At 41.5% G+C, this 23,634-nt stretch overlaps 1 protein-coding gene across 14 annotated transcripts in view; it reads right to left on the bottom strand.

Annotated features, from left to right (window-relative positions):
- ACTN2 (actinin alpha 2) overlaps positions 1 to 23,634 on the bottom strand; it is an 87,893-nt gene that overhangs the window by 38,471 nt on the left and 25,788 nt on the right. For 11 of the 14 annotated variants that reach the window (XM_077811860.1, XM_077811850.1, XM_077811848.1 and 8 more), the window contains exons 2-7: positions 18,358 to 18,472; positions 15,877 to 15,996; positions 8,284 to 8,370; positions 7,221 to 7,308; positions 5,884 to 5,962; positions 1,098 to 1,179 (exon numbers count right to left, since the gene is read on the bottom strand). In XM_077811860.1, the coding sequence (XP_077667986.1) occupies positions 1,098 to 1,179; positions 5,884 to 5,962; positions 7,221 to 7,308; positions 8,284 to 8,370; positions 15,877 to 15,996; positions 18,358 to 18,472 (571 nt within the window). Of the gene's footprint in view, positions 1 to 1,097; positions 1,180 to 3,600; positions 3,680 to 5,883; positions 5,963 to 7,220; positions 7,309 to 8,283; positions 8,371 to 15,876; positions 15,997 to 18,357; positions 18,473 to 23,634 lie in introns of all 14 variants that reach the window. The other 3 variants (XM_077811846.1, XM_077811853.1, XM_077811854.1) reach the window with 1 other exon arrangement.

Here is a 23,634-nt window from a genome sequence, read left to right as displayed (position 1 = left end):
AAGCGTCTTTTTTCTTTTAAGGTGTAAAACGCCAGGATATGGAATACAATATTTAAGGAAGCTGACGAAAAAGAAAAATGGTAATGGACATTCATATCTATGAATAAGGAGATAGTAGATGTGTTAAATAATTACCTTGCATCTTAGTTTACAGTAAGAAGGACAAGGTGTTGCTTAAAACAGGACTCAGATTTCCAGGAACAAAGAGAGAATGAATTCTGAAGCATGAAATCAATGCTAGAAACCACTGAGTTATTTGGGTGGGGTTTTCAAAAGCACCCAGTACTAACTCTACTGCCATTTATTTCAATGGCAGCAGGCAGGCTAAGACTGAGTGCTTGGGAACATTCTACCCTTTGAGACCAGTCAACTGGCAAGAGACCAGATCAGAATTAATATATTTAAAGTAGCAAATGTTCATATTTTGTCTCCATGCATGCCCAAACTACAGAACATTAGTTAGTTCCAAGAGGTACTTTAACATCATATTATTTATAGAAAGACTCTGAAGTCTTTTTCAAGGGTTCAAATATGGGACTACTCATTAAAACTGATCATTTGGAAAAAATACAAATACAGGTTTTTTTGTTGTTGTTTTTTTAAACAGTAATTCCTCAACTTCAGCTTCCAGCATGGGTGGCACATGTTACTAGCTGTATATTTGGGAAGGACTATATTAGCTATAGGTCTCTTTTTAAAGTCTTGATTTCAGCAGTATACAATGTTCATGTGTTTTTAAACTGTTAACATCTGTGCACCATCTTGTGTTACAGGTAGATTTTAAGCTCTTTGGGGCAGAGACTGTCTTTTTGTTCTGTTTATATAGCTCCTACCACAATGGGGTCCTGATCTATGACTGGGACCCTCAGTGCTACTGCAATACAAATAATAAATAATATTTAGCTAAACAAAAAAGTGTGAAATTATCCAGCACACAAGAAATAAAAAAGGAGGAATAATTTGAAAAGGAACCGTAATAAAGAGGCATCATTGTGGTGATTCACGTATAAGCATTCTTGAAAAAAATGTATGTACAAGGTGACAGATTTTACTGCCTACTTCTTATTCAAGGCACATAATAAAATTTTAGCTCCCACCTTCTGCATCCAGCATTTTTGGAATATCCAGATGTTTTTCTGCAATTTCCATTGCCAGATTAATATTTCTTAGAGGATCATCCTGCATGAAAGCAAAAATGAGAACCAGTTAAACACCAGACATTTTTCTCATAGCAAGAAGAAATATACACAGTATGTATATTGAAGGTTATTCCGCCTGATCCAAGACATAGATTTTCCTCACTGGAAATGAGTCATAATTAGTGTTTTCCAAAAAGCTGAGCTCATAGATATAGAGCAGCAGTTCTCAAACTGTAGGTCAGGACCCCAAAGTGGGTCAGGACCCCCTTTTAATGGGGATGCCAGGGCTGGCTTACACTTGCTGGGGACTGGGGCTAAAGCCTGAATCCCACTGCCCAGGGCCAAAGTGTTGGGACTCAGGTTACAGGCCCCCTGCCTTGGGCTGAAGCCCTGGGTCTATGGCTTTCCCACCCCCGATCCCCCGCCCAGGGCGGTGGGACTCGGGCTTTGCCGCCACCCACCAGGGGTGGTGGGACACAGGCAGGTTCAGGCTTTGGTCCCTCCTCTTAGGGTCATATAGTAATTTTTCTTGTCAGAAGGGGGTCACAACGCAATGAAGTTTGAGAACCCCTGATATAGAGTGAGTGAGTGAGTCTGTGCGTGTGTACGCACGCACGTGTATATATATAATGTTTTCTCTTGAAAAGATAGAAACGCATTAATAAGCTATGAGATATGATTAGGTATCCATTGTTAATTTGTTCTGCGGGGACACAAACATTATGTATTTAATATACACATATACTATGATGAAAATCCAACATATATATATACAGAATAGCACAGAGATGTGAATTCTAGCAAGCTCATAAGCTGACTACTGGTCAAGCTCACATATAATGATGAACAAGCACAGAAAAACAAGAACAACTAGTCTCAGAAATGCACAGAGAAGCCGCTTCAGGCATAGGAACCTACTGAAATCTAAGCTACTGTTCAGAATGAGTAACACCTTTAGATCTTGGTTTGGATGTGACTTGTTTTTATTGTGCATGTACATATAACATGGCTTTCAGAGGTGCTGAGAACCTATAGCTCCTATGGATCAAGCCAATGGTTTCCTTTTTGTTTTTTGAAGAAAAAGGAAGGGGAACAATAAGTGAACCCCAAATCAGAAGTATACATTCAATATCTCAAATTATAGGGGATGATTACTGTTGGGCTTAGTGTCTCAAATTAGGCAGGGGAATATGCTCCTTAGGCTGCCCTGATATCTCATATTGGAATCTTAGGGTATGTCTACACTGCAAAGAAAAACTGATAGCACCAAGTCTCAGAACCTGGCTCGGGTTAATGGGGCTCGGACTACGGGGCTAAAAATAGCAGTCTAGATGTTCCCACATGGGCTGGAGCATGGGCTCTGAGATCCTCCCCCTCACCGGGTTTCAGAGCCCTGGCTCCAGCCCAGGCAAGAATGTCTATTTTTAGCCCTGCTGCCTAAGCCCTGTGAGACCAAGTCAATTGACCCAGCCTCTGTGACTCAGTGCTGCAGGTTTTACTTTGGAGACATACCCTCAGTGTTTCACTTTAGGGTGAAAACACTCTTTGTGAGAGGTCTTGGTTTCTGAAAATGCCACTACTGGTGGAAGACCTTGTCTTTAGAAGAGACACAGGTTCTCCCAGTAGATAGATCTGTTCCTTGCAGGCAGCATCCGGGTCTTGCGCTGGGATAAAACTGCTATCCTAGAGAGGGGTCCTGATGTCTCAAGTGCGCTTTTTTTTTTTTTTTGGTTACATCAGTGAAAATAGTGAGATTTAACTCACAGTGATTATTCCAAGTTTCATAGAAGTCTGTACTTCACACATCTTCTGAGTATGAAGTATTTAAGTTTCTGCATATTATGCATGTGTTTCCAAAACGTAAGTAGTGTTCCCAGTGGTACCTCTTTCGAGCAAATATATATCATACTCATCACTCAATTTGAAAAATTATATGTTATGAAGGCTTTTGCCTGGCCTAAAGATTTTGGCTCATTTGTATATTATACACAATAGCTGCATTTTCTAACTTTACTATCAAGTGTATTTCATCTAGTAGGTTATATCAGCTGCATCATTTCAATTAAAAGGCATTTAAAATTTGGCCAATATTTAAAATCTATGGAACTTTATTTGTGGATATATATATTTATGTACATACAACACCATGTATATACAACATGGGTTAATGGCATGTACAAAAACTATGTTACAGATATGAAATATGTATAAAAACTAGACTAAATCTAAGTGAAACCTATTGACTAATTTGAGATACTTTTCTTATAGATGAGTGATAGACACCCCCCACTGGTATGTTCGTTGTATAATCAATGATTGATCAAAGCTCTGAAGATTTGGGAGAAGATTTGTTTAAAATTATAGTGAAGCCTGAGATGCTGGGAGATAGCCATCACCCATACCATAAAATAAAGCTACAAACCACAGTAATTAAAAATCTCTGTTGCGGCTACAGAAATACCTCATCTAACTTGTCATAGTCAAGAAGATCAGGCCTGTGTCTATGGATAAGGGCACTGAGAGCAAGGCCATCCTTCCAGCTACGATAAGTCCACACAAGATGCATAGATGAGAAAAGAAAAGAAGGCATGCAGGAGAAACAGATATCATACCAAAAGAAAAAACACCAAGACAGTTGTTAAGACACCCAACAAGTAGCCAGTCAAACACAGCCAGGACAGGAAAAAAGCCCAATGTTAGGATCTTTCTGCACATGATTGACACGGCAGTCTCATCAAGGCACATTTGTTTGAGTTCTGTTCTATCTTCCCACCGCACACACAAAAATAAAATGGTTTTACTATGGAAGTTTTGTACACTGTGGTCAAGGTTTCAGCAGGCCTTCCAGAAAGTTAGCATCTGTTATGCATAAGTACCTTTAAATGCACAAACAGGTTGTCTGTTTACCTAGTAGGTATGTTTGTGCAGAAAATGGTGTGTGCATAAAACTGGAGACCATGCTGGTGCTGGCTGGCAATTTTGACATTTTGGTTTAGATTTGTAATTGGGATAGAATTGTTTTAGGAGCAGTGTAAAGAACAAATGGGGGGCAAACTGCTGTTGAAAATCATTAACCAAAAGTAAGATGAAATGCTAAATCCTGCTCCTCTTACTCACCTTAAGTAAGAAGAGTAGAACTGAGCTCAAAATTAATACTTTCCAAATGCCTTAGTGCTCATATTAATACTTTATGAGTTTAAGTTAGCATTATAAATCGATTGACTATTTATTATTATGTGCCTCGCAGGCCCCAGCATAACTTTTTAATACTTATAAAACAGAACCAGCTTTATAAATCATTTCATTTTAGTTCTTTTTTTCTTCAAAGCTTTCCCATAACAGTCAATTCCTTTGTAGAATCTATTTACTATGGGGAGCAGGGAATGAAGAATCCAATCTATGACTTAACAATCTCTTTCACAAATGAGAAGTGTTTGGTAGCATCTAGCAAGTTAAGACAATGATGGGGTATGTTTACACTCCAATAAAGAACCCACTACACCAAGTCTCAGAGCCTGGATGAATTGACTTGGGCTCTCAGGGCTCAGGTTGCGGGGCTAACACTGCAATATTTAGCCCTGCAGTCCAACCCAGCTGATCCGGGCCAGCCGCAAACATGTCATGGATCTTTTGGAGCACTGCACACATGCCCATGAAGTCTTCTCCCTGGCTGGCACTGAAGGAGACTTTTAGCTGTATTCTCATTTTAGAGCACAGGAAATTAACTGTAAATCCCCAAAACTGGGATGAAACAACTCTATTCCTCTTTCTTTTCTAGCATTGTTCATCTGTTACAATCTGGCAAATCTGAAGCATGTGCTTGCCCCTCATCCTCACACCCCCTAAAATAGTTATTCATGACCCCGATAGATGAGATTTTTAATGTTTTTTCTTTTGAAGACTTTCTAAACTAGTAAAGCCACCAATTTCAACAGCAACACAGTCAGGCCCCATTTGCGCCCTCTGTTCTGCTACGATCAGACCCATTGTGAGAATAACGTACTCCCCTTGTTCTGTAACCCAGTGACGTTAGGGCACCATTAGGTTTATGCTTGTAGGGGACATTGGTGGAATTCTGTTAAAAACAAAGTAACAAGAAATTAATATTTTCTTTGTGAACTTTAATTTGTAAGTCTTGTTATTTCCTGCTAGAGGTAATTTATTACCCAGACCCAAGGGTAGAGCAAATTAGCTTTGCAGGACCCCCTGTGGCATGGGGCCCCTGGCAATTGCCCTGCTTGCTACCCCCCTAATGCTGGCCCTGGCTTTTATATGCAGGAAAACTGGTGTTGTGGCACAGGTGAGCCGTGGAATTTTTCTAGCATGTTGGGGGGAGGCTCAGAAAGAAAAAGGTTGAGAACCCCTGCGCTACTGCTTTGCGCTTACATTTACACCAATGCAAAGTGGGTGTAAACACCGCCACCAGCATGAGGTGGGAATTCGGTTCTATTAGAATTTCACACCCACTTTGCACTGGTATAAATGAGTTCCCAAGATGCAAAGCAGTGGAGAATCAGGCCAAGCGTATGTAATGTTAGCTGCTGAAGTGGGGCAGGGGGAGGTGGAAGGGGGGAGGAAAAGGAGAGAGTGTCCTTCTTCCTCAGAATCAGTTTTGTCAGGAGCCTGGCAAACCAGTCAGAGTTAGTAAGCACTTCTCAGCTCATCCTTAAGGAAACATGCTAAGCAAATAGGAAGTGAACCAGATCACTGCAGATCAGCATGCTGTGGCACCCAGACTGATGACCTTATTTAGCTTGGAGTAGTCAATAAGATCAGGTCGGTGTCTGTGGATAAGTGCACAGAGTGCAAGGCCGTCTTTCCAGCTTTACAACAAACAATAGAAAATAAAATGGAAAAATAAGTTAATACAATCATTACATTGGACAGTTTGACCCTCACTTAATGTTTTGCTATATGCATGAAGGCCCATGTTGCATTCAGATAATTAAATCTCATGGGTCCACCCTCACTGTGTGGTTCTGTTAGTAGACTGTGTACTCACTCTTCTATAATCCATATATTCCTGATCGCCCTACAGAGGTCTTTACACAGTGTATGTTATGTAAAATGCGTCCTGAGTAGAAACTGGTTAGCTTCTGTGATGCTCCAGGACACAAAAGGATACAGGTTCTGCTTTCAATGCATGTGCATAACCCTCCAATATATTTATGGTCACACGCATATCAAGGGCCAAATGAACCCCTGAAGATTCGGCTAACAGAACATGCTCGTCCAAGAGTCTTTTTCAATGTCACTTATATCATGCAATTATAACACCACAACTGGGCTTTTCTCAACAGAACATACAGTAGCAGCAGAAAAAAAGCTTAATTTATTTAAACACTTTCTATGTATTATGGGTCTCATTCTGAATGTTGCTGAGCACCTGCACTTCCCCCTGTCTTCAGTGGAAGTTTCAGATGCTCAGTACTTCTCAGGATCAGACCTTATAACAATGATCCTGGAGACAATAATGGAGCCATCACTTACATCCATTTAGGTATCATGTCAAAACTAATTTACAGACATAGGCCCTGATCCTGCAAGATACTCCATTCTGATGGACCAATTGGACTTTGCATGGGTACAAGGGTCAACTTGTGTACAGAAATTTGTAGGATTGGATACTACACAAGACATTTGTAATACTAAAAGTTTTTAGAGGTTCTGTTAACCTGACTTCAAAATGTACAAGCAAAGACAATTCCCAGATAAAGATTCAATACAAGTGTTACACATAAAAACTTCTGTCATCCAAAAGGTAAAATTCAAACAATATAAGCATCTATTATTTTAAGAAAACATTTTCCCTAACCAAAGATACATGCAATAATAAAATAGTCTGGAACATACTCTGTAAACCAAGAACTGAAGATAGCATAATCTATACTTTGAATATAAACTTGAACTTATGCCAGGGTTCTGCCGGTAAAAACTTTTTTTCCCATACATTGAATGAGCCAGTATATACCAGTTTAAACATTAAGGGCCAAATAATGCTCTTAGTTACATGTACACAACTGGGAGCAGAATCTGATGCAAAACACTTGTATTTTATCCCTTGAAATAACGTGATCTTACCTAAGATGGAAGTTCTGAATGTTCACATTTCTGTAAGGAGCAGTTTTCCTTTGACACCACAGCAGCAGACCTTCTTTGGCTGAAGTCTCTGTAAAGGACATCAGAGAGAAAAAGAAAGAATGAAAAGGAGCTCAGGTAGACTACTCCCTATTATTTTAAATAACATTCACAAGCTGGAACTTGTTACCATCTGCTGGGGGGGAGGGGGACTGTGCAATAGATGTTGATGGTCTCAGTTCATTTCCCCGGGGTTAGCTGTCAACATCACAAAATTACCACCACCACCACCACAACTGGCCCCCTTGTTGGCAGTCTCAACACATAAATCAAGGACTAAATAGACCCTGGAGACTGATCTTCATCTCAACACTAGAGGTGGTTCCTCCAGGTCTATCATGACACTCCTGGCAGGGCAGTGTGGGAAGCTTGCACTACCACTGCTTATACATTACATCCTTCCTGTGGAAACTAGAGATTAGTTTCTAGAATTGTCAGTGACACTTTTCACAATTTAAAACTGATTTAAGTAGAGAGGTATTTGACCAACAATACAGTACAGCCAACACGTGAAAATGTCCTTCATACAAACTGCAAGACACCTTCCAGAGTTGAATACAATTACTTAGGGACAGTAAAACAAAACAAAAAAACACTAAAGCAGTAGAAGAAATTAAGAGGTACAGAGAAAGAAAAAAATATATGTACTCAGATCAGATTTGCAAAGAGGTGGAGAAGTGGACAGATACAGGATGCTTGCTCCAGAAAGCAGGAAGTTCAGAGAGCTGGCGAAAGTGTACAGTGAAGAGGCAAAGATTAAGCTATGGCTTGATGTGTGGAAACAGCAGAATTCGACCTAACACTGTAGTGTAGACCAGGCCTGGATTGCATATGGAAGCTAGCAGATCAGCAAGCTCAGGCAGACAATCTTGTAATTCGGATGTTGTACCACTACACAGTGATCCAGTAATCTGACAAAAATAGATTTTTTACTTAATTTTAACGTCAACTCAAATTGACGTGCTTTGCCCCAACTATTTTAAGATAGCCAGGGGTATATTCTTACCTTCTACTGAAATGTCCTGAATAGCAAAGCGAAGGATGATGGTCCATATCATACCCAGGGTCATTTTCACATTGCCATCAACAATTTCTAGGGTAAAAAAGGGAAACCAGAATTCACAAAGTACAGTTTGCAATGTGTCCTCTTACTTTCATCCTGCACATCTGTTATACTGCAAGTTTCGTAATTCTTAACCTATACAGAATTTCTTCTAGTTGGATTTTCAACAAGCTCATGGTTCTGCTCAGGCTAATTAGGCTTGAAAATTACTTACAGCTAAGGTCACCACTTCCATACTAAAGTGCTTTATTCAATTGATTCTGATTTTCTCAAATTTTCACCATTCAGACTGACTTTTCTCTGTTTAGTCGCTACCTAAGGAAAAAATATTTCTCTGAAGGCTTGTCTACACTTAACAATTAATCTGGAATAAATTAGTGTGTGAATTTAAAGAGGGTTAACTGTTCCCGAGTAACTCCATGTGTTCACACTCTTAGGCCATGTGTCTACACTTACCCATAGATCGGCGCTGCTGCAAGGGTGTCAATTTAGCAGGTCTAGTGAAGACCCGCTAAATTGGTGGCAGAGAGCTCTGTAGTCAACTCCAGTACTCCACCAGAAAGAGAAGAGTAAGGTAAGTTGACGGGAGAGCGTCTTCCATCAACGCAGCACGGTGCAGACACTGCAGTAAGTTGACCTAAGCTACATCGACTCCAGTTACGTTATTCACGTAACTGGAGTAGCATAACTTGGGTCAACTTACTGCAGTAGTGTAGACAAGGCCTTATTCTGCACTCTTACTCCAGAATAAGAGCATCCACACATGGAGTTAATCTGGAATAACTATTGCAGAATAGCTATCGAGGTAGATAACCACTAAAGTTTGAGCAAAATCAGTCTTGCTGTTTTCAAATACAAAGCAAGTGAACAAACAATTTTTTGCAATTTTTTAACAGCTCTCATGCATTAGTGGTGTACAAACTTGAAATCTGATTTAGAGAGGGGGGTAAATTTCTTTAAGTGCCTAAATGACTTAGGAGCCGAAGTTCCATTTTCAAACATGACTTTGGCATTTTGGAGCCTAAGTTCCATAGACGTTTCAATAAGACTTAGGCACCCTAAGTGCCACACCCAATCCTAGTGCCTAAGTCCCTTCGGGAAATGGGACTTCAATTCCTAAGCTTTAGACAGGTTTGAAAATTTTACCCATTGTCCTTAGGTAGGGTCAGATTTTCAAAACTGGTCAACAGCCAGCAGCACCCACTGAGGACAATGAAAGCTGTTTGTTGCTGAGCACTTGAAAACTTGGCCATAGGTTACATGTGCACCTTTTGGTTGTCTGATGAAAATTCAATTTGATTTGGCCAAGTTACAAGGAATTTTTTTAAAAGTATGTGTATGTACACTGATGTGTTACTAATGATAAACGTTCAGCTATCTTTTAAGTCATATTCTTCTAAATATATACTGACAATGCCCGCATGCACATAAGTAATTTGAATGGCATTTTTTATCCCTGTGGTTTGAAAGTGATTCAAGACACCAATTCTATTTGCAACCCAATCAGGATTTTCTCCCCCTTTCCATGGAGTTTGTGGAAGTAACTCCCAAGGTACTGGAAACCCCAGCACAGTGACATTGTAACAGGAGCAGCAGAAGGTCCTTAATAGTGGGGGGATCACCAGCGCCCGAACCAAGGCCCCAGCCTTGTGCCGTCCCTTCTCCTGGAGGCCCCGCCCTCCACTCACTCCTCTCCGACCCCTCCCCCGCGTCCCTCGCCCTTGCGGCCAGTAAAAAGTGAAAGAGCACAGCCCTCCCACTTTTAAAAGAGGGGAGACTGTGGGCCCCTAGATTCCCCTGTTCTGGTGCCCCTTCATTGTAACATTTATTTTTATAGTGCAATAATCAGTGTTAAAAAGATAACTGTTTTTTTATTTTTCCTCTTCACTCTTAGGGGGTTCCAACTAATTTTTCCAAGATTTACATCCCTCTTCTCAGGACTCCATGTGCCACTGCTACCACCGTTGTATAGGCCCTGGAGGATCACGGCCCTCCTGAAGTTTACCATGAATTATACCAAAACTGGACTTTCTTAATCAATCAGAGGCGATTGAATCGTAACTGGTGCATATCTCAGTTGTTTTTTCCTCACATATGCATTTCCTTGCACTTTGATTGGTTGTGGATGTTGATGTACGAATCACTATACAGTCATTTCTCAAACTGTACAATAGCTGGATTGCAATACTCATGGAGCATGCTGACTGTCAGCCAATTAGTGTATTTGCATAATCGCTGCTTCCCAGATCTGCAAAAGTATTTAGGCTCCTAACTTCCATTGAAACCAATGGAAGTCAGGAGTCTATAAACAATTTTGTGGATCTGGGCCTGTGTGATTATTTCATAACAGCTACACGGCAAATATACAAATCTTTCTATTCTGACTGGCTACTACAATCCCGCTGTTCCCAGGGCTCCAGACAGAACTTTCAAATTATTTGTCAGCAATAAAGTAGATGTGTCAGTTCCTCAGTCTCCTTAGCCAAAACATTGTATGAAAGAGCCAAAACATATCTGACATACATAGAAAAAATACCAAAAAGCAAGGAGAACAAAACTGCTAAACTGCTGAAAGTAATTAAAGCATACTTTGATTCATTCCTTTCTCCCTCCTCTACAGGCCATCAGGGATATTATCCCCAGAATAACTCTCATATCTGTAACAAGGAGTCCGGTGGCACCTTAAAGACTAACAGATTTATTTGAGCATAAGCTTTCATGGGTAAAAACCTCACTTCTTCAGATGCATATTTGTGTTTTCATTGCCTGTTTGCTTTGAGAGAACTGCAGCCCCTACCTTTCAATTCACTCAAAACCCATCATAAGCTAAACTATATCCACAATTATTCTGGGGAGAAGAAGATGGAGAAAGGATAAAAATTTGGGGGGCGGGAGGAGGTTGACTGAAGGCCCAAAATGTTTTTTTGTTGTTTTCCTATTTTACTTAGTTGTTTGTCTTTCAGCAGATTCAGCAGCCCACTTTGTTTTTTGAAATTTTTTTCTTGTCATCTAACAAACTACTCCTTGGAGGTCCTTCCTATTAATGATCTTCTGTACTACCAGTCTCCTCAATTTCTCAGTTTATTCAACCCAGGATACAACAAAAAGCACCCTCAATTTATTTGATTTTTTTTTCTTTAAAACCACTGTGACGCATGGCTAGAAAGCGTTAAAACATCCTGCAAAATAAATAACCCTCAAAAGACGTGGGGAGAACATGATTGTGTTTTTGTGTATTTACATATGTATGAGTAGGGTGGACCATGCAGTCCCTGTCTATGCTGTATTCTGATAATTCAGAGGTGAAAAGAATATCCTATCACCGCTAAATCCAGGGTTGTGAGTTCAATCCTTGAGGGGGCCATTTAGGGATCTGGGACAAAAAAAAAAAAAAAAGAAAGAAAGAAAGAAATTGGGGATTGGTCCTGCTTTAAGCAGTTGGACTAGATGACCTCCTGAGGTCCCTTCCGACCCTGATATTCTATGATTCTATGATATCTCGGTATTCATCTCACTTTGAAATATACTGTGAATGGTGGAGGAACAAGCAAATGGCCTTATGTTAATTCGTGTAGCGAAGTACCGGTGATGGACCTCTTTCAAAGTCATGCTAATTACCTTTTGAACTCCCAACTTGTCAAAAGACATGAAAATGTATAAAAGATCCTTGGGTCCTGATTCTGTCATCTCGATCTGTGTATGCTTCATCAGGGGACGTTTGAGTTGCAAGACTGAGGTCCCAGTTATGCTGGTATGCCCTGAATATGACATTTGGACATTGGACTATAACCTATGAACTATTTCTGAAAGAACTCTTTGCAACTACAAAGCTCACCATCTATGCTATGAATCTGCACCTCAGTGAATTGAACTCATGTCTGTATGTATATTGTTCTTTTAACCATACTCTCTCTCTTTTGTTTTTTAACAAAGTTTAGTTTAGTTTAATAAAAATTGGCTATAGTGTGTATTTGGGTAAGGTCTGAAACTTTCATTAACCTGGGAGGTAATGTGGTAACCTGGGAGGTAAACCTTTGGGATTGGTAGAACTTTTTCTTTTATATGATGAAATAAGATTTACAGAAATTTTCATCATATTTGACATGGGTACCCAGATGGAGGCCTGAGGCTGGATCACTTTAAGGGAACTGTATTGTTTGGACTTCTGAGTAACCAGTAAGGTAATAAAGAAGCTGTTTTATGCTGGCTTGGTAAATCTAAGTATTGGAATATTCACCAGCTTTTTGGGGTTTGGCTGCCCCATTCTTTTCAGGTCGTCCTAATTGAGTGACCAGAGCTGGCTCCCCACAAGGACCCTGGTCACACCCACCCAAAAAACAAACAAAAAAAACTAACAAAAACCAGTGATTGGCCATTTCCTGGGCTATGAACACCACACATTTACTGAATAGAGACAACTCATAAATACATTAAATAGAATTTTGCACTAGAGCTGCACAGGACTAGTGGTTTAATCTTTATTCTGGGCCTCTGGTTTAAATCACAGTTGGTGGCACTAGGTTCACTACAGACTCTTCATTGCTCAGTGTCAGAAAATTACACATGATCCTCAACAGATGTAGAGACAGTGACTTCACATTTTGGAAATTAAAACATATCCCAAAAATGTTTATGAAAGATTAGGTGATTTACAGCCACCAGTAGCCACAGCTGAAACACCATTTGGCCTGTTTTAATTTATATGTTCCTCTTTGTGTCAAAATAAATATTATTATATTATTATTATTATAATAAATAATAATGATAATGATAATACTTGGCTTTTCTTTTGTACCTTCCACCCAATAATCTAAAAAGCTTCCAAACATTAATGAATCAAGCTTTGTAACTATTATCTCCAATTTTACAGATGAGGAATGTGAAGCACAAAAGTTAAGCGACTTGCCCAACGTTACACAAGAAGTCTGCGACAAAGCTGGGAACGAAACCTAGAACTCTTGACTCCTCAGCCCGGACCTGCTTCTCATTTACATTAAGGCCCAGTTAACCTTTCTGTGCTTCAGTTTTCCCATCTGTAAAACAGGGCTGATACTTTACCTCACAGGGGTCTTGTAAGGATAAATTCATTCATTCATGTTTGAGATCTTCATGTGGAAAACAGTATATACAGGGGCCAATATCTTTAAAAATGGGTACTTAGGAGCCTAGCTTTAAGTCCATACTTAGAGACCTCAATAAGTGACCTGATTTTCAGAAGTGTTGTGCACCCAGCAGCTCCCACAAATCAATGAGAGATCCCTGGGGGCTTCTTTAAGTGCCTAATTATGGATTTAGGAGCCTAACATTAAGCACCTAGAAAATCTTGGTCAGTATGTATAAAATATTATCAGGTAGAGTAAGCAACCGTCAGCAGAGCTCTTCACCTCAGCCAGTGAATTTAAGATTCCCATGTGACAGTGAAAAGCACTACTCACCAGACCATTTGTTTAATCCATTTTAATTCTAATTTTGGCCAGTTGGTTCAGTATTTCTATACCAGCTCTGCAAACAGTCTGCCTTACGCTTGATTTCTTTTTCCACATGTAAATTGGCTCTTCAATGCCCTCTGCTGTCCATAGAATACAATATTGCTCTCAGAATAGCACAAGTATAAAGTATACCGGAGGGGGGAAGGGGGAGCACTTTTTTTTTTCTATTTCTGCTACATAGTTTGTCCGCCTTGCTCTCCTTGTTCTATTCAGTAGCTGAAGAACAGCAAAACATTAATTAAAGCAGCACTTTGATATTAGCTTTGATTTGGGAGAGACTGCGCAAACCACAAATACCCAAAGACGAACAATTAAAATCAATATTTTAAAGACAGCTACACACACACGTAAGCACCCAGGCAGTTCAGTCTAATCTAAGTCAGAGTAGAGTCCACCAAAAAGTCAGCTTTGACACATCCGTCCTCTGGTGATGCCGGAAATCTGAACCTAGATCTGGATCTGAATTTGGCAAATGACACCTGTTTATAACGGACTAAATGAACACCCGCAGCTCTGAAACACCAACCCAAACCTTAACTATACCTGTGAACAGTGGCACCAATTCAGATATTTCTTTGGTGGGGGAGGAATTCCAGTGTCCCACACACACATACACACACACACTGGCAGGGACCGCTTTCCAGTCCCTGCTTATCTCCCTTCCCCCCCCACAGGGACCCCAGGTGTCCTTGTCTCTGACCCACATAGTGTATGAGCCAGTGCCACCATGAGTCAAGTTCTTGATGGACTCTCCGGGGATCTGTCGTACAGGAACAGTTTCCCTATATGCCCAGTTGCAACACCATTTGACCCAGCTGCTCCTCCATATAAATGGAGGGGCGGCTGGACCAAATCTGAATAATGCTCCAGCAGCAGCCATACTGATTTAGTATAGGACCATGGCTTAAAAGTGGTCAGGCCATAGCTCACCCCCCACCAGCTACATGGCCCTATGGAACTTTGAGCAAGTGCAAAAACCTTAGGGGAAACATTTGCCCCCCACGAACTTCACCTAAGTGGCACTATTGCCTCTGAAGCCATGAAGGTTGTTCTCCCACTCACTCCTACCTAAATATCCTTCCTCCCTCTGATCCAGTTACCCTCCCCCTCCCACTCAGCCCCCTGAGGTGAAGGGTTGGAGGCTGGAGTAAGGATAAAAACATGGGGATGGGGCAATTAGATCAAGGGTGGGAACCATGAAACAAATCTAATTTAGATAGCACAAATCACTGTAATGTCTAGATGCTGAATGGGAAGCTCCATGGGAAGCTGCATTTGGCAAATCCCATCTGCTGTGAGATCCTGCATATTTCAACCATCAAATTATGTTTCTCAAAATCCAACCAGCCAATCATGTATTTTAATGTAACTACAGTGACTATTTGGAGCAGAACAACAAAATAATCATGTCACATCTAGTTCCACTTCATTTTGGGTTCAGTATCCAACCAGCTCCAGCCACCACTTTTTCCATTGTCCACTCTTAACTGCATCTAGAATGTTGAACCTTGGTCTTAAAAATGTAGTAACCGTGTACAGTCACCGTAGTAACAATTGGGAATAGGTCTCAACTCCCAAGCAATTTTATCAAAAGAAGTCCACTATACATTATACTCACTAAAGAGATAGACAAAGACCCAGGGCTGTATGAGGTACATTCTAGACTCCTATCTGATTTCTAAAGTTACTGGTTTTTAATAGCATGTTGGAATAAAAGAAGGCACTGAAAGAACCAAATGTTGTCCTAATCTTTAAGAAAAGGAATGGGCAAATGCCAAGAAATTATAGACCATTAAACCTAACCATGTAGAGAAGCAAATTCTAGAATCATCAAGCCCTTCCACAACCCACATCTCCCCACACCCAAAATCTTTCCAATTCTTGTCTTCCCACCTCTGCAGAGAAGCCAGCAAGATGCATCAGGGGCCTTGGCCTTCCATGGCCAAGGAGGCACCAGGACAAATTTGGCCCCTGATCTCTGCTGTCTAGCTTCTTTGGGATATGTATGCCTATAGACCAAGGCCTATTGTCAAGTGTTTCCACATACCTTCTGCACCAATTGACACAAGTTTCACTCCTTTGCTGGCAATATAATCCAGGGCTTTGTTGACATTAGCAATTTTATGGAAGCGCATTTTTCCTCTGTCTGGTTTTGGTAGTCTTTCCCCTGTAGTACAACAAGTTGAATGCAATTATTCTTACAGGCACCTGGCAACAGACACACCAGTGACTAGAAAACTCAGATAGAATGTATGCAGTACATTTTCTAAAAGCTAACAGTTATTCTGGAGGTATTTTTCTGAAAGAATGTCAAGTGCCTTTGAACAAACCCACAAAAAAGCAAAGAAGTTTCTTACCTTGATCTTCCGGTACAGCAGTGAAACCTGAATAAAATTTGATGTTTGCCCAAACATAAGAGGTATATAAATGGATACACTTTTCATATTTTATTGTGCTGTTAGTGTCTGCTTTATAGTTGAAAGAAAGTAAAAAGGAAGTGAACAGGCCCTTCCTCATAGCTCATCATCCCTTCCTTCCTGATTACAAGGGAAGGAAATCATATAAATCAGACAGCCATGTCATCCCTTTCTGTGTAAAATCTCCCCAAACCCATGGCATTTGAAGAGCTGCTGTTGGACAGCAGGATCAGCAGAGATGCACAAGAGGGAAGAGGAGTATCCTGGGAAAAATGCAGAATCTGAGAATCGGTGTGGTTAAATGGGAACAAATCCCAGACGTCAGGACCCTGTGGGCATCCCTGCCACCTCTGGACTTATCCCAACCTCATCCATCACTGTCAGAGCCATGCTGCCACCGTCTGGTACCAAGGGCTGCATGACTATGTCTTCTCAAATGGTCAAGAGAGTAACTATATGTGAATAAATCCCCCCTACACAAATTCAAAGCGTTCCACAAAAAAACATGACTTAGAAATGCTCCTTCCCTTGATCCTTTCCCTTTATCATCCAATATGCCCCTCATAACCATCCCTCTTCACAGGGGCATCGTCAGGTAATCACAGTCTGCTGGTGACTGCTCCCCACCTTTGAATGGCAGAGGAAATAGATGATTTAGCTGGTTTGCATAAATAAGTCAATAGGAGCTGTTCAGTGCTCCGAAGTTTTGAAGATCAGACCACTAATTATTTAAGGCAGGGGTAGGCAACCTATGGCACGTGTGCCAAAGGTGGCCCACGAGCTGATTTTCAGTGGCACTCACACTGCCTGGGTCCTGGCCATCAGTCTGGCGGGCTCTGCATTTTAATTTAATTTTAAATGAAGCTTCTTAAATATTTTAAAAACCTTATTTACTTTACATAGAACAATAGTTTAGTTATATATTATAGACTTATAGAAAGAGACCTTCTAAAAACATTACAATGTATTACTGGCATGCGAAACATGAAATTAGAGTGAATAAAATGAAGACTCGGCACACCACTTCTGAAAGGTTGCCGACCCCTGATTTAAGGTCTCTAAATATGGATTTCTGAGCCTGATTTTAGGCACCAACTTTTGAAGCTTGCTTAATAATTAAAAAAAGAAAAGAAAAAGTTTGGAGTACTCATACTAAGCGGTTAAAAACTGAATAAAATGGTTAAAAAATAAATTTGTGACCTCCACATGCAGAGGAAAGGTAAACTCTTAGTTGCAGGGCCTAAGGACTAGTCCTTCAGGTTTTATGTCCCTCCAACAGCAGTTTGTGATATCACCCAAAGCCAAATGGTTCAGACAGCTGCAGTCATAGTATGGCTTTGGGACATCATCAGCTCAGAAGCACAGAACCTTTGTTTTAAAATGTATTCATCTGTAACTCTTTAAGCTCACTCATGCACTGCAGATCTTTAACAGTTTTCATTCTTTTAAGAGTATTTCGCTTATTTTTTTCCTACTGATGACACCCTGAGTCAGGCTAAGAAAAAAAAATTTTTTTTTTAATTGCCCAGTCCAAGGATAACCAGGATCTCAGATCTGGTTGTTCAACAAGAAGCTGTGGTTATTTCAAAGGTTTTTAATTTATTCATTTTCTGGTTTTGTTTCTGTAGGAATTAGGCAGGTACACAATTTCCAGTAGGAATATGCAGGAGGGGGACACAAATGTGCACACAATTCCCAATTGTGTGCAGTGGGATTCAGAACTGGAGAAATGGAGGCAGAAAAGGAATTTAGCAAAGCAGTAAGTGCTTGGTGGACAAATCATCCATTTCCTTTACTATTCAAGAATATTTACAAAGAAACTGAGGTGAGAGACCACTTTTTATTTTCAGCCTCAGATCAGATGCAATGGTCCATCAATTTGCTCAGGATTCTTAAATACAGGTCAGCAGCTCCTCCAATGGACAGTGAACAGATCACTTGTTGGACTGGAGTTTTGCTGTCCCACGCAACTGGAAAACAAGATTGCTCCTAACCCTCCTCAAGGTCGAGGATTAACTTCTGTTATAGTTTTGCACTACAAAATCTCTACGAGGTTCTAAAGTCAGGGGTGGTGTTTACTAAATGCATTAGACATTTTGTTTCTAACAAACCTGAAATGACTTCCAAGAGGAGCATCAGTTTAAGGCCATTCCTGAAGTCATCTTCGATGTTCTCAATCTGTGTGCCTGCTTTCCTGAGGTGGGAATTGCACCAAGCTGTAAAGGTCTATAACAGCAGAAGGAAAACAAAATACTTGTCACCATGGCATCTTTCAAAGCAACTGCTGAACCATCTGAGTGAGCAAACAATGCAGATGAGATTGTCAAGGCTGCCTGGGACTTCTAGTAATACTGATAATCCTGGGGCTTACTAGTAATATTGATAAGAAACAAAATGCCTTTTTAAACACAGACTTTTTGAAAAAGAAATACAGCCCAGTCTCTTGGAAGCTTTACAATGAGCCATGCACAGTCATTACAGAATCTGCACGACGTCTGTATTTCAATATGGCCTGATTCTTCATGGATTATTTTTTTAATTTGGTTTCCTCCTCGTATGAACTTCCAGATTGTGACCACAACTTGGTGAAACACCCAAGTGCAGAGATGGAAGTTTTTATGGTTAAATTTATCATGAAAGACAACATACAACAAGAGTATCTTTCTTTTTCTCTTTCTCTCTGTAAAACCACTGAGCCTGATTATTTTGTCCAGTTCTCATTGCTAAGGCAGCGCCAGCCTAGACCAGACCTTACTAACCCCCAGTTTTGAGAAATGCTGTTGAGCCTACCTTCAGCATGGTCTCAGCAGGGGTTTCAGTCCTTGGACAGCTACCAAGGTGGGTTGGGCCAGTGGCTGAAACAATGTTCCTTTCTTTTCCAACATTTCAGCAAGCACCCTCCCTTCCCTCAGCCCCTCCCTCCTGCTCCTCCCTCCTGCTCCAGTCAGAAAGGACTTGAGAGGAGGGAGCACTCTTGGCGGGGGGGAGAAAGGAGGAGGCAGGGACTCAGCCACTGGTGAAGCCATGGCAGCTGCTGAAAAGAAAAGACTCTGAGGTACTTGTGGCATGGCAGGACAGGGTGAGAGCTGATGAGCGGGTGGAGACAAACCGGTGGCTTCCCTGGGGGAAACAAGTAGGGCCCTACTATATTTACAGTCCATTTTGGTCCATTTCACAGTCATAGGATTTTAAAAATTGTAAATTTTCATGATTTCAGCTATTTAAATTTGAATGAGGTTGTAACTATAGGGATCCTGACCCAAAAGGAGGTTGTGGGGGGGTGACCAGGTTATTGTAGGGGGGGTTGCGGAACTGCCACCCTTACTTCTACGCTGCTGCTGGCAACGGTGCTTCCTTCACAGCTGGGTGGCCGGAGAGCGGTGGCCTCTGGCCAGGCACCCAGCTCTGAAGGCAGAGCCGCTGCCAGCAGCAGCGCAGAAGTAAGGGTGGCATGGTATGGTATTGCCACCCTTACTTCTGCGCTGCTCCCTTCAGAGCTGGGCCCTTGGTCAGCAGCTGCCACTCTCTGGCCATCCAGCTCTGAAGGGAGCTGTGCAGAAGTAAGGATAGCAATACTGAGACCCCCCCTACAATTACTTTCTGACCCCCTTTTTGGTTGGGACCTCCAGTTTGAGAGCCACTGGTCTCCTCCGTGAAATCGGTATAGCACAGGGTAGAAGTACACAAAAGACTAGATTTCACAGTCCATGACGCAATTTTCACAGCCGCAAATTTGGTAGGGCCCTAGAAATGAGGGAGTGTATGGAAACAGATGTGTCCGGAGTTAAAGTAAGGGGGAGAGGAGAACATGTGGGAGCACAGCTCTCTGCCTCCTGTGGTAAAAGCAGACCAGAGCGCTCCTCCTCCCCCGGCTTGAGGAAACAGTGATTCTCTGAAGCTCCTACTCCATGGCTAATTAAATGGGCACTCTGCTCCCCTTCTGTGTCCAGCTACTGAAATCACTGGCGATGGCTATGGGGCAGAGGCGATGGATTTGGGGGATCTGTGCAATCAAATGCCCACTTTAGAAATATGTAAATTTTATGTAAATTATGCACAAACAAAAATACCTCTTCAGACTTTTCATTCAGCCCATGGAGGCAGATCTAGCCTTTTGCATTTTGGGCCTGTGGGCACAGAATTGACTCATCATTAATGTTTGTTCTTGTATTTTCAGGGGACTCTCTGTGAGACCAAAAAAAAGCCTATTTGAATGTTTAAAATTGTTTAATAAAATCTGAGTTGCGGTTCTATTTTTACATCCTAGAATGCTACTGTGGTCCTTGAGGTGTCAGGATGAGTGGGGTGACTGGGATGAGCCAAGAGCAGCCAAGAATTGCCTCTGCTGCTTTCAGCCCTGCATGCAGCCAACAGGTAAGTGGCTTGTGAGGTGACAAAATCAGGGCTGTGGGCTGTGTGCAGTTCTGGTCTCCCATGTTTAGGAAGGATGAATTCAAACTGGAACAGGTACAGAGAAGGGCTGCAAGGATGATCCGAGGAATGGAAAACCTGTCTTCTGAAAGGAGACTCAAAGAGCTTGGCTTGTGTAGTCTAACCAAAAGAAGGCTGAGGGGAGATAGGATTGCTCTCTGTAAATATATCAGAGGGATAATACCAGCGAGGGAGAGGAATTATTTAAGCTCAGTACCAATGTGGACACAAGAACAAATGGATATAAACTGGCCACCAGGAAGTTTAGACTTGAAATTAGACGAAGGTTTCTAACCATCAGAGGAGTGAAGTTCTGGAACAGCCTTCCAAGGGGAGCAGTGGGAGCAAAAGACATATCTGGCTTCAAGACTAAGCTTGATAAGTTTATGGAGGAGATGGTATGATGGGATAGCCTAATTTTGGCAATTAATTGGTCTTTGACTATTAGCAGTAAATATCCTGTGATGGGACGTTAGATGGAGTGGGATCTGAGTTAATACAGAGAATTCTTTCCTGGGTGTCTGGCTGGTGAGTCTTGCCCACATGCTCAGGGTTTAGCTAATCGCCATATTTGGGGTCGGGAAGGAATTTTCCTCCAGGGCAGATTGGCAGAGGCCCTGGGGGTTTTTCACCTTCCTCTGCAGCGTGGGGCACAGGTCACTTGCTGGAGGATTCTCTGCACCTTGAAGTCTTTAAACTGTGATTTGAGGACTTCAATAGCTCAGACATAGGTTAGGGTTTGTTACAGGAGTGGGTGGGTGAGATTCTGTGACCTGCGTTGTGCAGGAGGTCAGACTATATGATCATAATGGTCCCTTCTGACCTTAAAGTCTATGAATCTATCTATCTATGAATTGCACTGCAGGGACTAACTTTACCATTGCAGCTGCAGCATTTGCAGTTCCTACACACAGTGGCACTGCGGCAGTCAGAAAAACATGACTGTGGATGCAACTGTGCCTAGACTGGCACTGAGCAAGTGCAGACGGGACTGTGGTGTGCGTGCCTGTGCATTGTTGGAAAAATGTGTCGGGTTGGGGGGGAACATTGTAGCAACTTGTATGGACTTGGAGGAAGGAGCCCAGGTTGCAGAGGAGAAGAGTCTGGAGAAAGCACCAGGAAGTCAGTCTATGTGCATATGGCTAGAATGTTAGCTGTAGCATCTATGTACATAGTTCTCTTAATAAAGAGTCAGTTGAATTTTACAAGCATGGAATCTTGGGTGTTATTACCCCCAGCATATGAAACAGACACAAGGTGTTTTACAGGCCTGGTAGGGTGCTGCAACACCCAAATGCTAGTGTTGACAAGCCTTAAGAGCTATATTATGGCTTTCAGGCAGAGCTCTGCACTGGGAGCAGTGTACTACACTACACAAACGAGGGCTGTCAAAGGCTGTCCTATCAGATTCAGACACAGTGCCCCCCGCCCCACCCCACCCCCGATCGCCACTGCTTCACCTTCCACAAAAGTGCTGTGTGCTCTCCATGTTATGTGAAGCCCTATATGCTGCTTGTGAGGGAGCAGGGCCACAGTCCCATACCCACCTGGGTCCTCTCACTTTGGAGTGGCTTGCTTTGCTTTTTGGTACTAGCCTCACCGAGTCCTTGAGCCCACAAGAGTGCAAGGACCAGATTGTACCAGGCCCCAACCCCAGGATAAAAAGCACCCTCTCTGCACATGTGAACCTGCACAGGATTGCACACAATGAAGCCCTATGGTGGTACCTGGCATAATCAAATACTGCCAGAATCTAGCTTGTTACAGCTTTTGTCTGCCTCTAGCAACTCTGAGCATGTGTAATCAGTATTCGTGGGTCAGTAGCGCACATTTGCAAATACCAGAAATTATAGTACTCCTCCTATGACAGAGAGATATTAGAGTAATGTAGAAGACATAGCTTAAAGCACCCAAAGATAAAATGCACAAAAACTTGTTACATGGAAACCCGGCACACCCATTAGAAAAGCTAACCAATAAATGTCTGAGCCTTTCACACTCACCAAAATGATGGCTATCCATTTACTTTCAGATGCTATTATATTTTGCAGAACTGTTTTGGGGACACAGGACTAGGCTAGGTCTGAACAGCCAAGCAGATGGTAAAAATAGATCCATCAAAACTGGGAACAGACAGGTCACAGTGCTATTTTCATGATCTCACCCATCTCAACACAGGACTTTATTGAGGGTTATGTTGATTTCTTTTTTGCTGTTGAGCAAAGATTAATCTGATACTTGGGTTCATCATCCAAGCAAATTAAAATATTTCCCACCTCTAATTTCTCTGTTGGCCTCTCTACTTTTTACTTACATAGTGTTTAAATACCACAATATCAGCACAGTATAAGAACCTCAACAGAATATTTTAAAATATGGTTTCATCGGACGGTCCCAAAGAGGTTTGAAAACGAACTTATTCAAACATCCCTTAGAGATAAAAGGAAAGGAGTACTTGCGGCACCTTAGAGACTAACCAATTTATTTGAGCATAAACTTTTGTGAGCTACAGTTCACTTCATCAGATGTTTTCAGTGGAAAATACAGTGAGGAGATTTATATACACACAGAACATGAAAAAATAGGTGTTTTTTTCATGTTCTGTGTGTATATAAATCTCCTCACTGTATTTTCCACTGAATGCATCCAATGAAGTGAGCTGTAGTTCACGAAAGCTTATGCTCAAATAAATTGGTTAGTCTCTAAGGTGCCAAAAGTACTCCTTTTCTTTTTGAGAATACAGACTAACACGGCTGCTACTCTGAAACCTGCCCTTAGAGATAGGTACTTTTTATTATACTAAGTTTACAGATGGATGAACTGAGCCATAGAGCTGTTATATGACTTGCTCACAGTAACTCGGTAGCAAAGCTAGACATAGAAGCTGGATGTTCTAGCACGCAGCCCTGTGATCTAACCACTAGATCACACTTCCTCTTCATTCCCTCTCATCTCTT

This window comes from Eretmochelys imbricata, chromosome 3, assembly GCF_965152235.1.
Source record: "Eretmochelys imbricata isolate rEreImb1 chromosome 3, rEreImb1.hap1, whole genome shotgun sequence".
Lineage (NCBI taxonomy): Eukaryota > Metazoa > Chordata > Testudines > Cheloniidae > Eretmochelys > Eretmochelys imbricata.
Note: the sequence above shows the minus strand (reverse complement) of the source record. Positions and strands in the feature narration are given on the sequence as shown.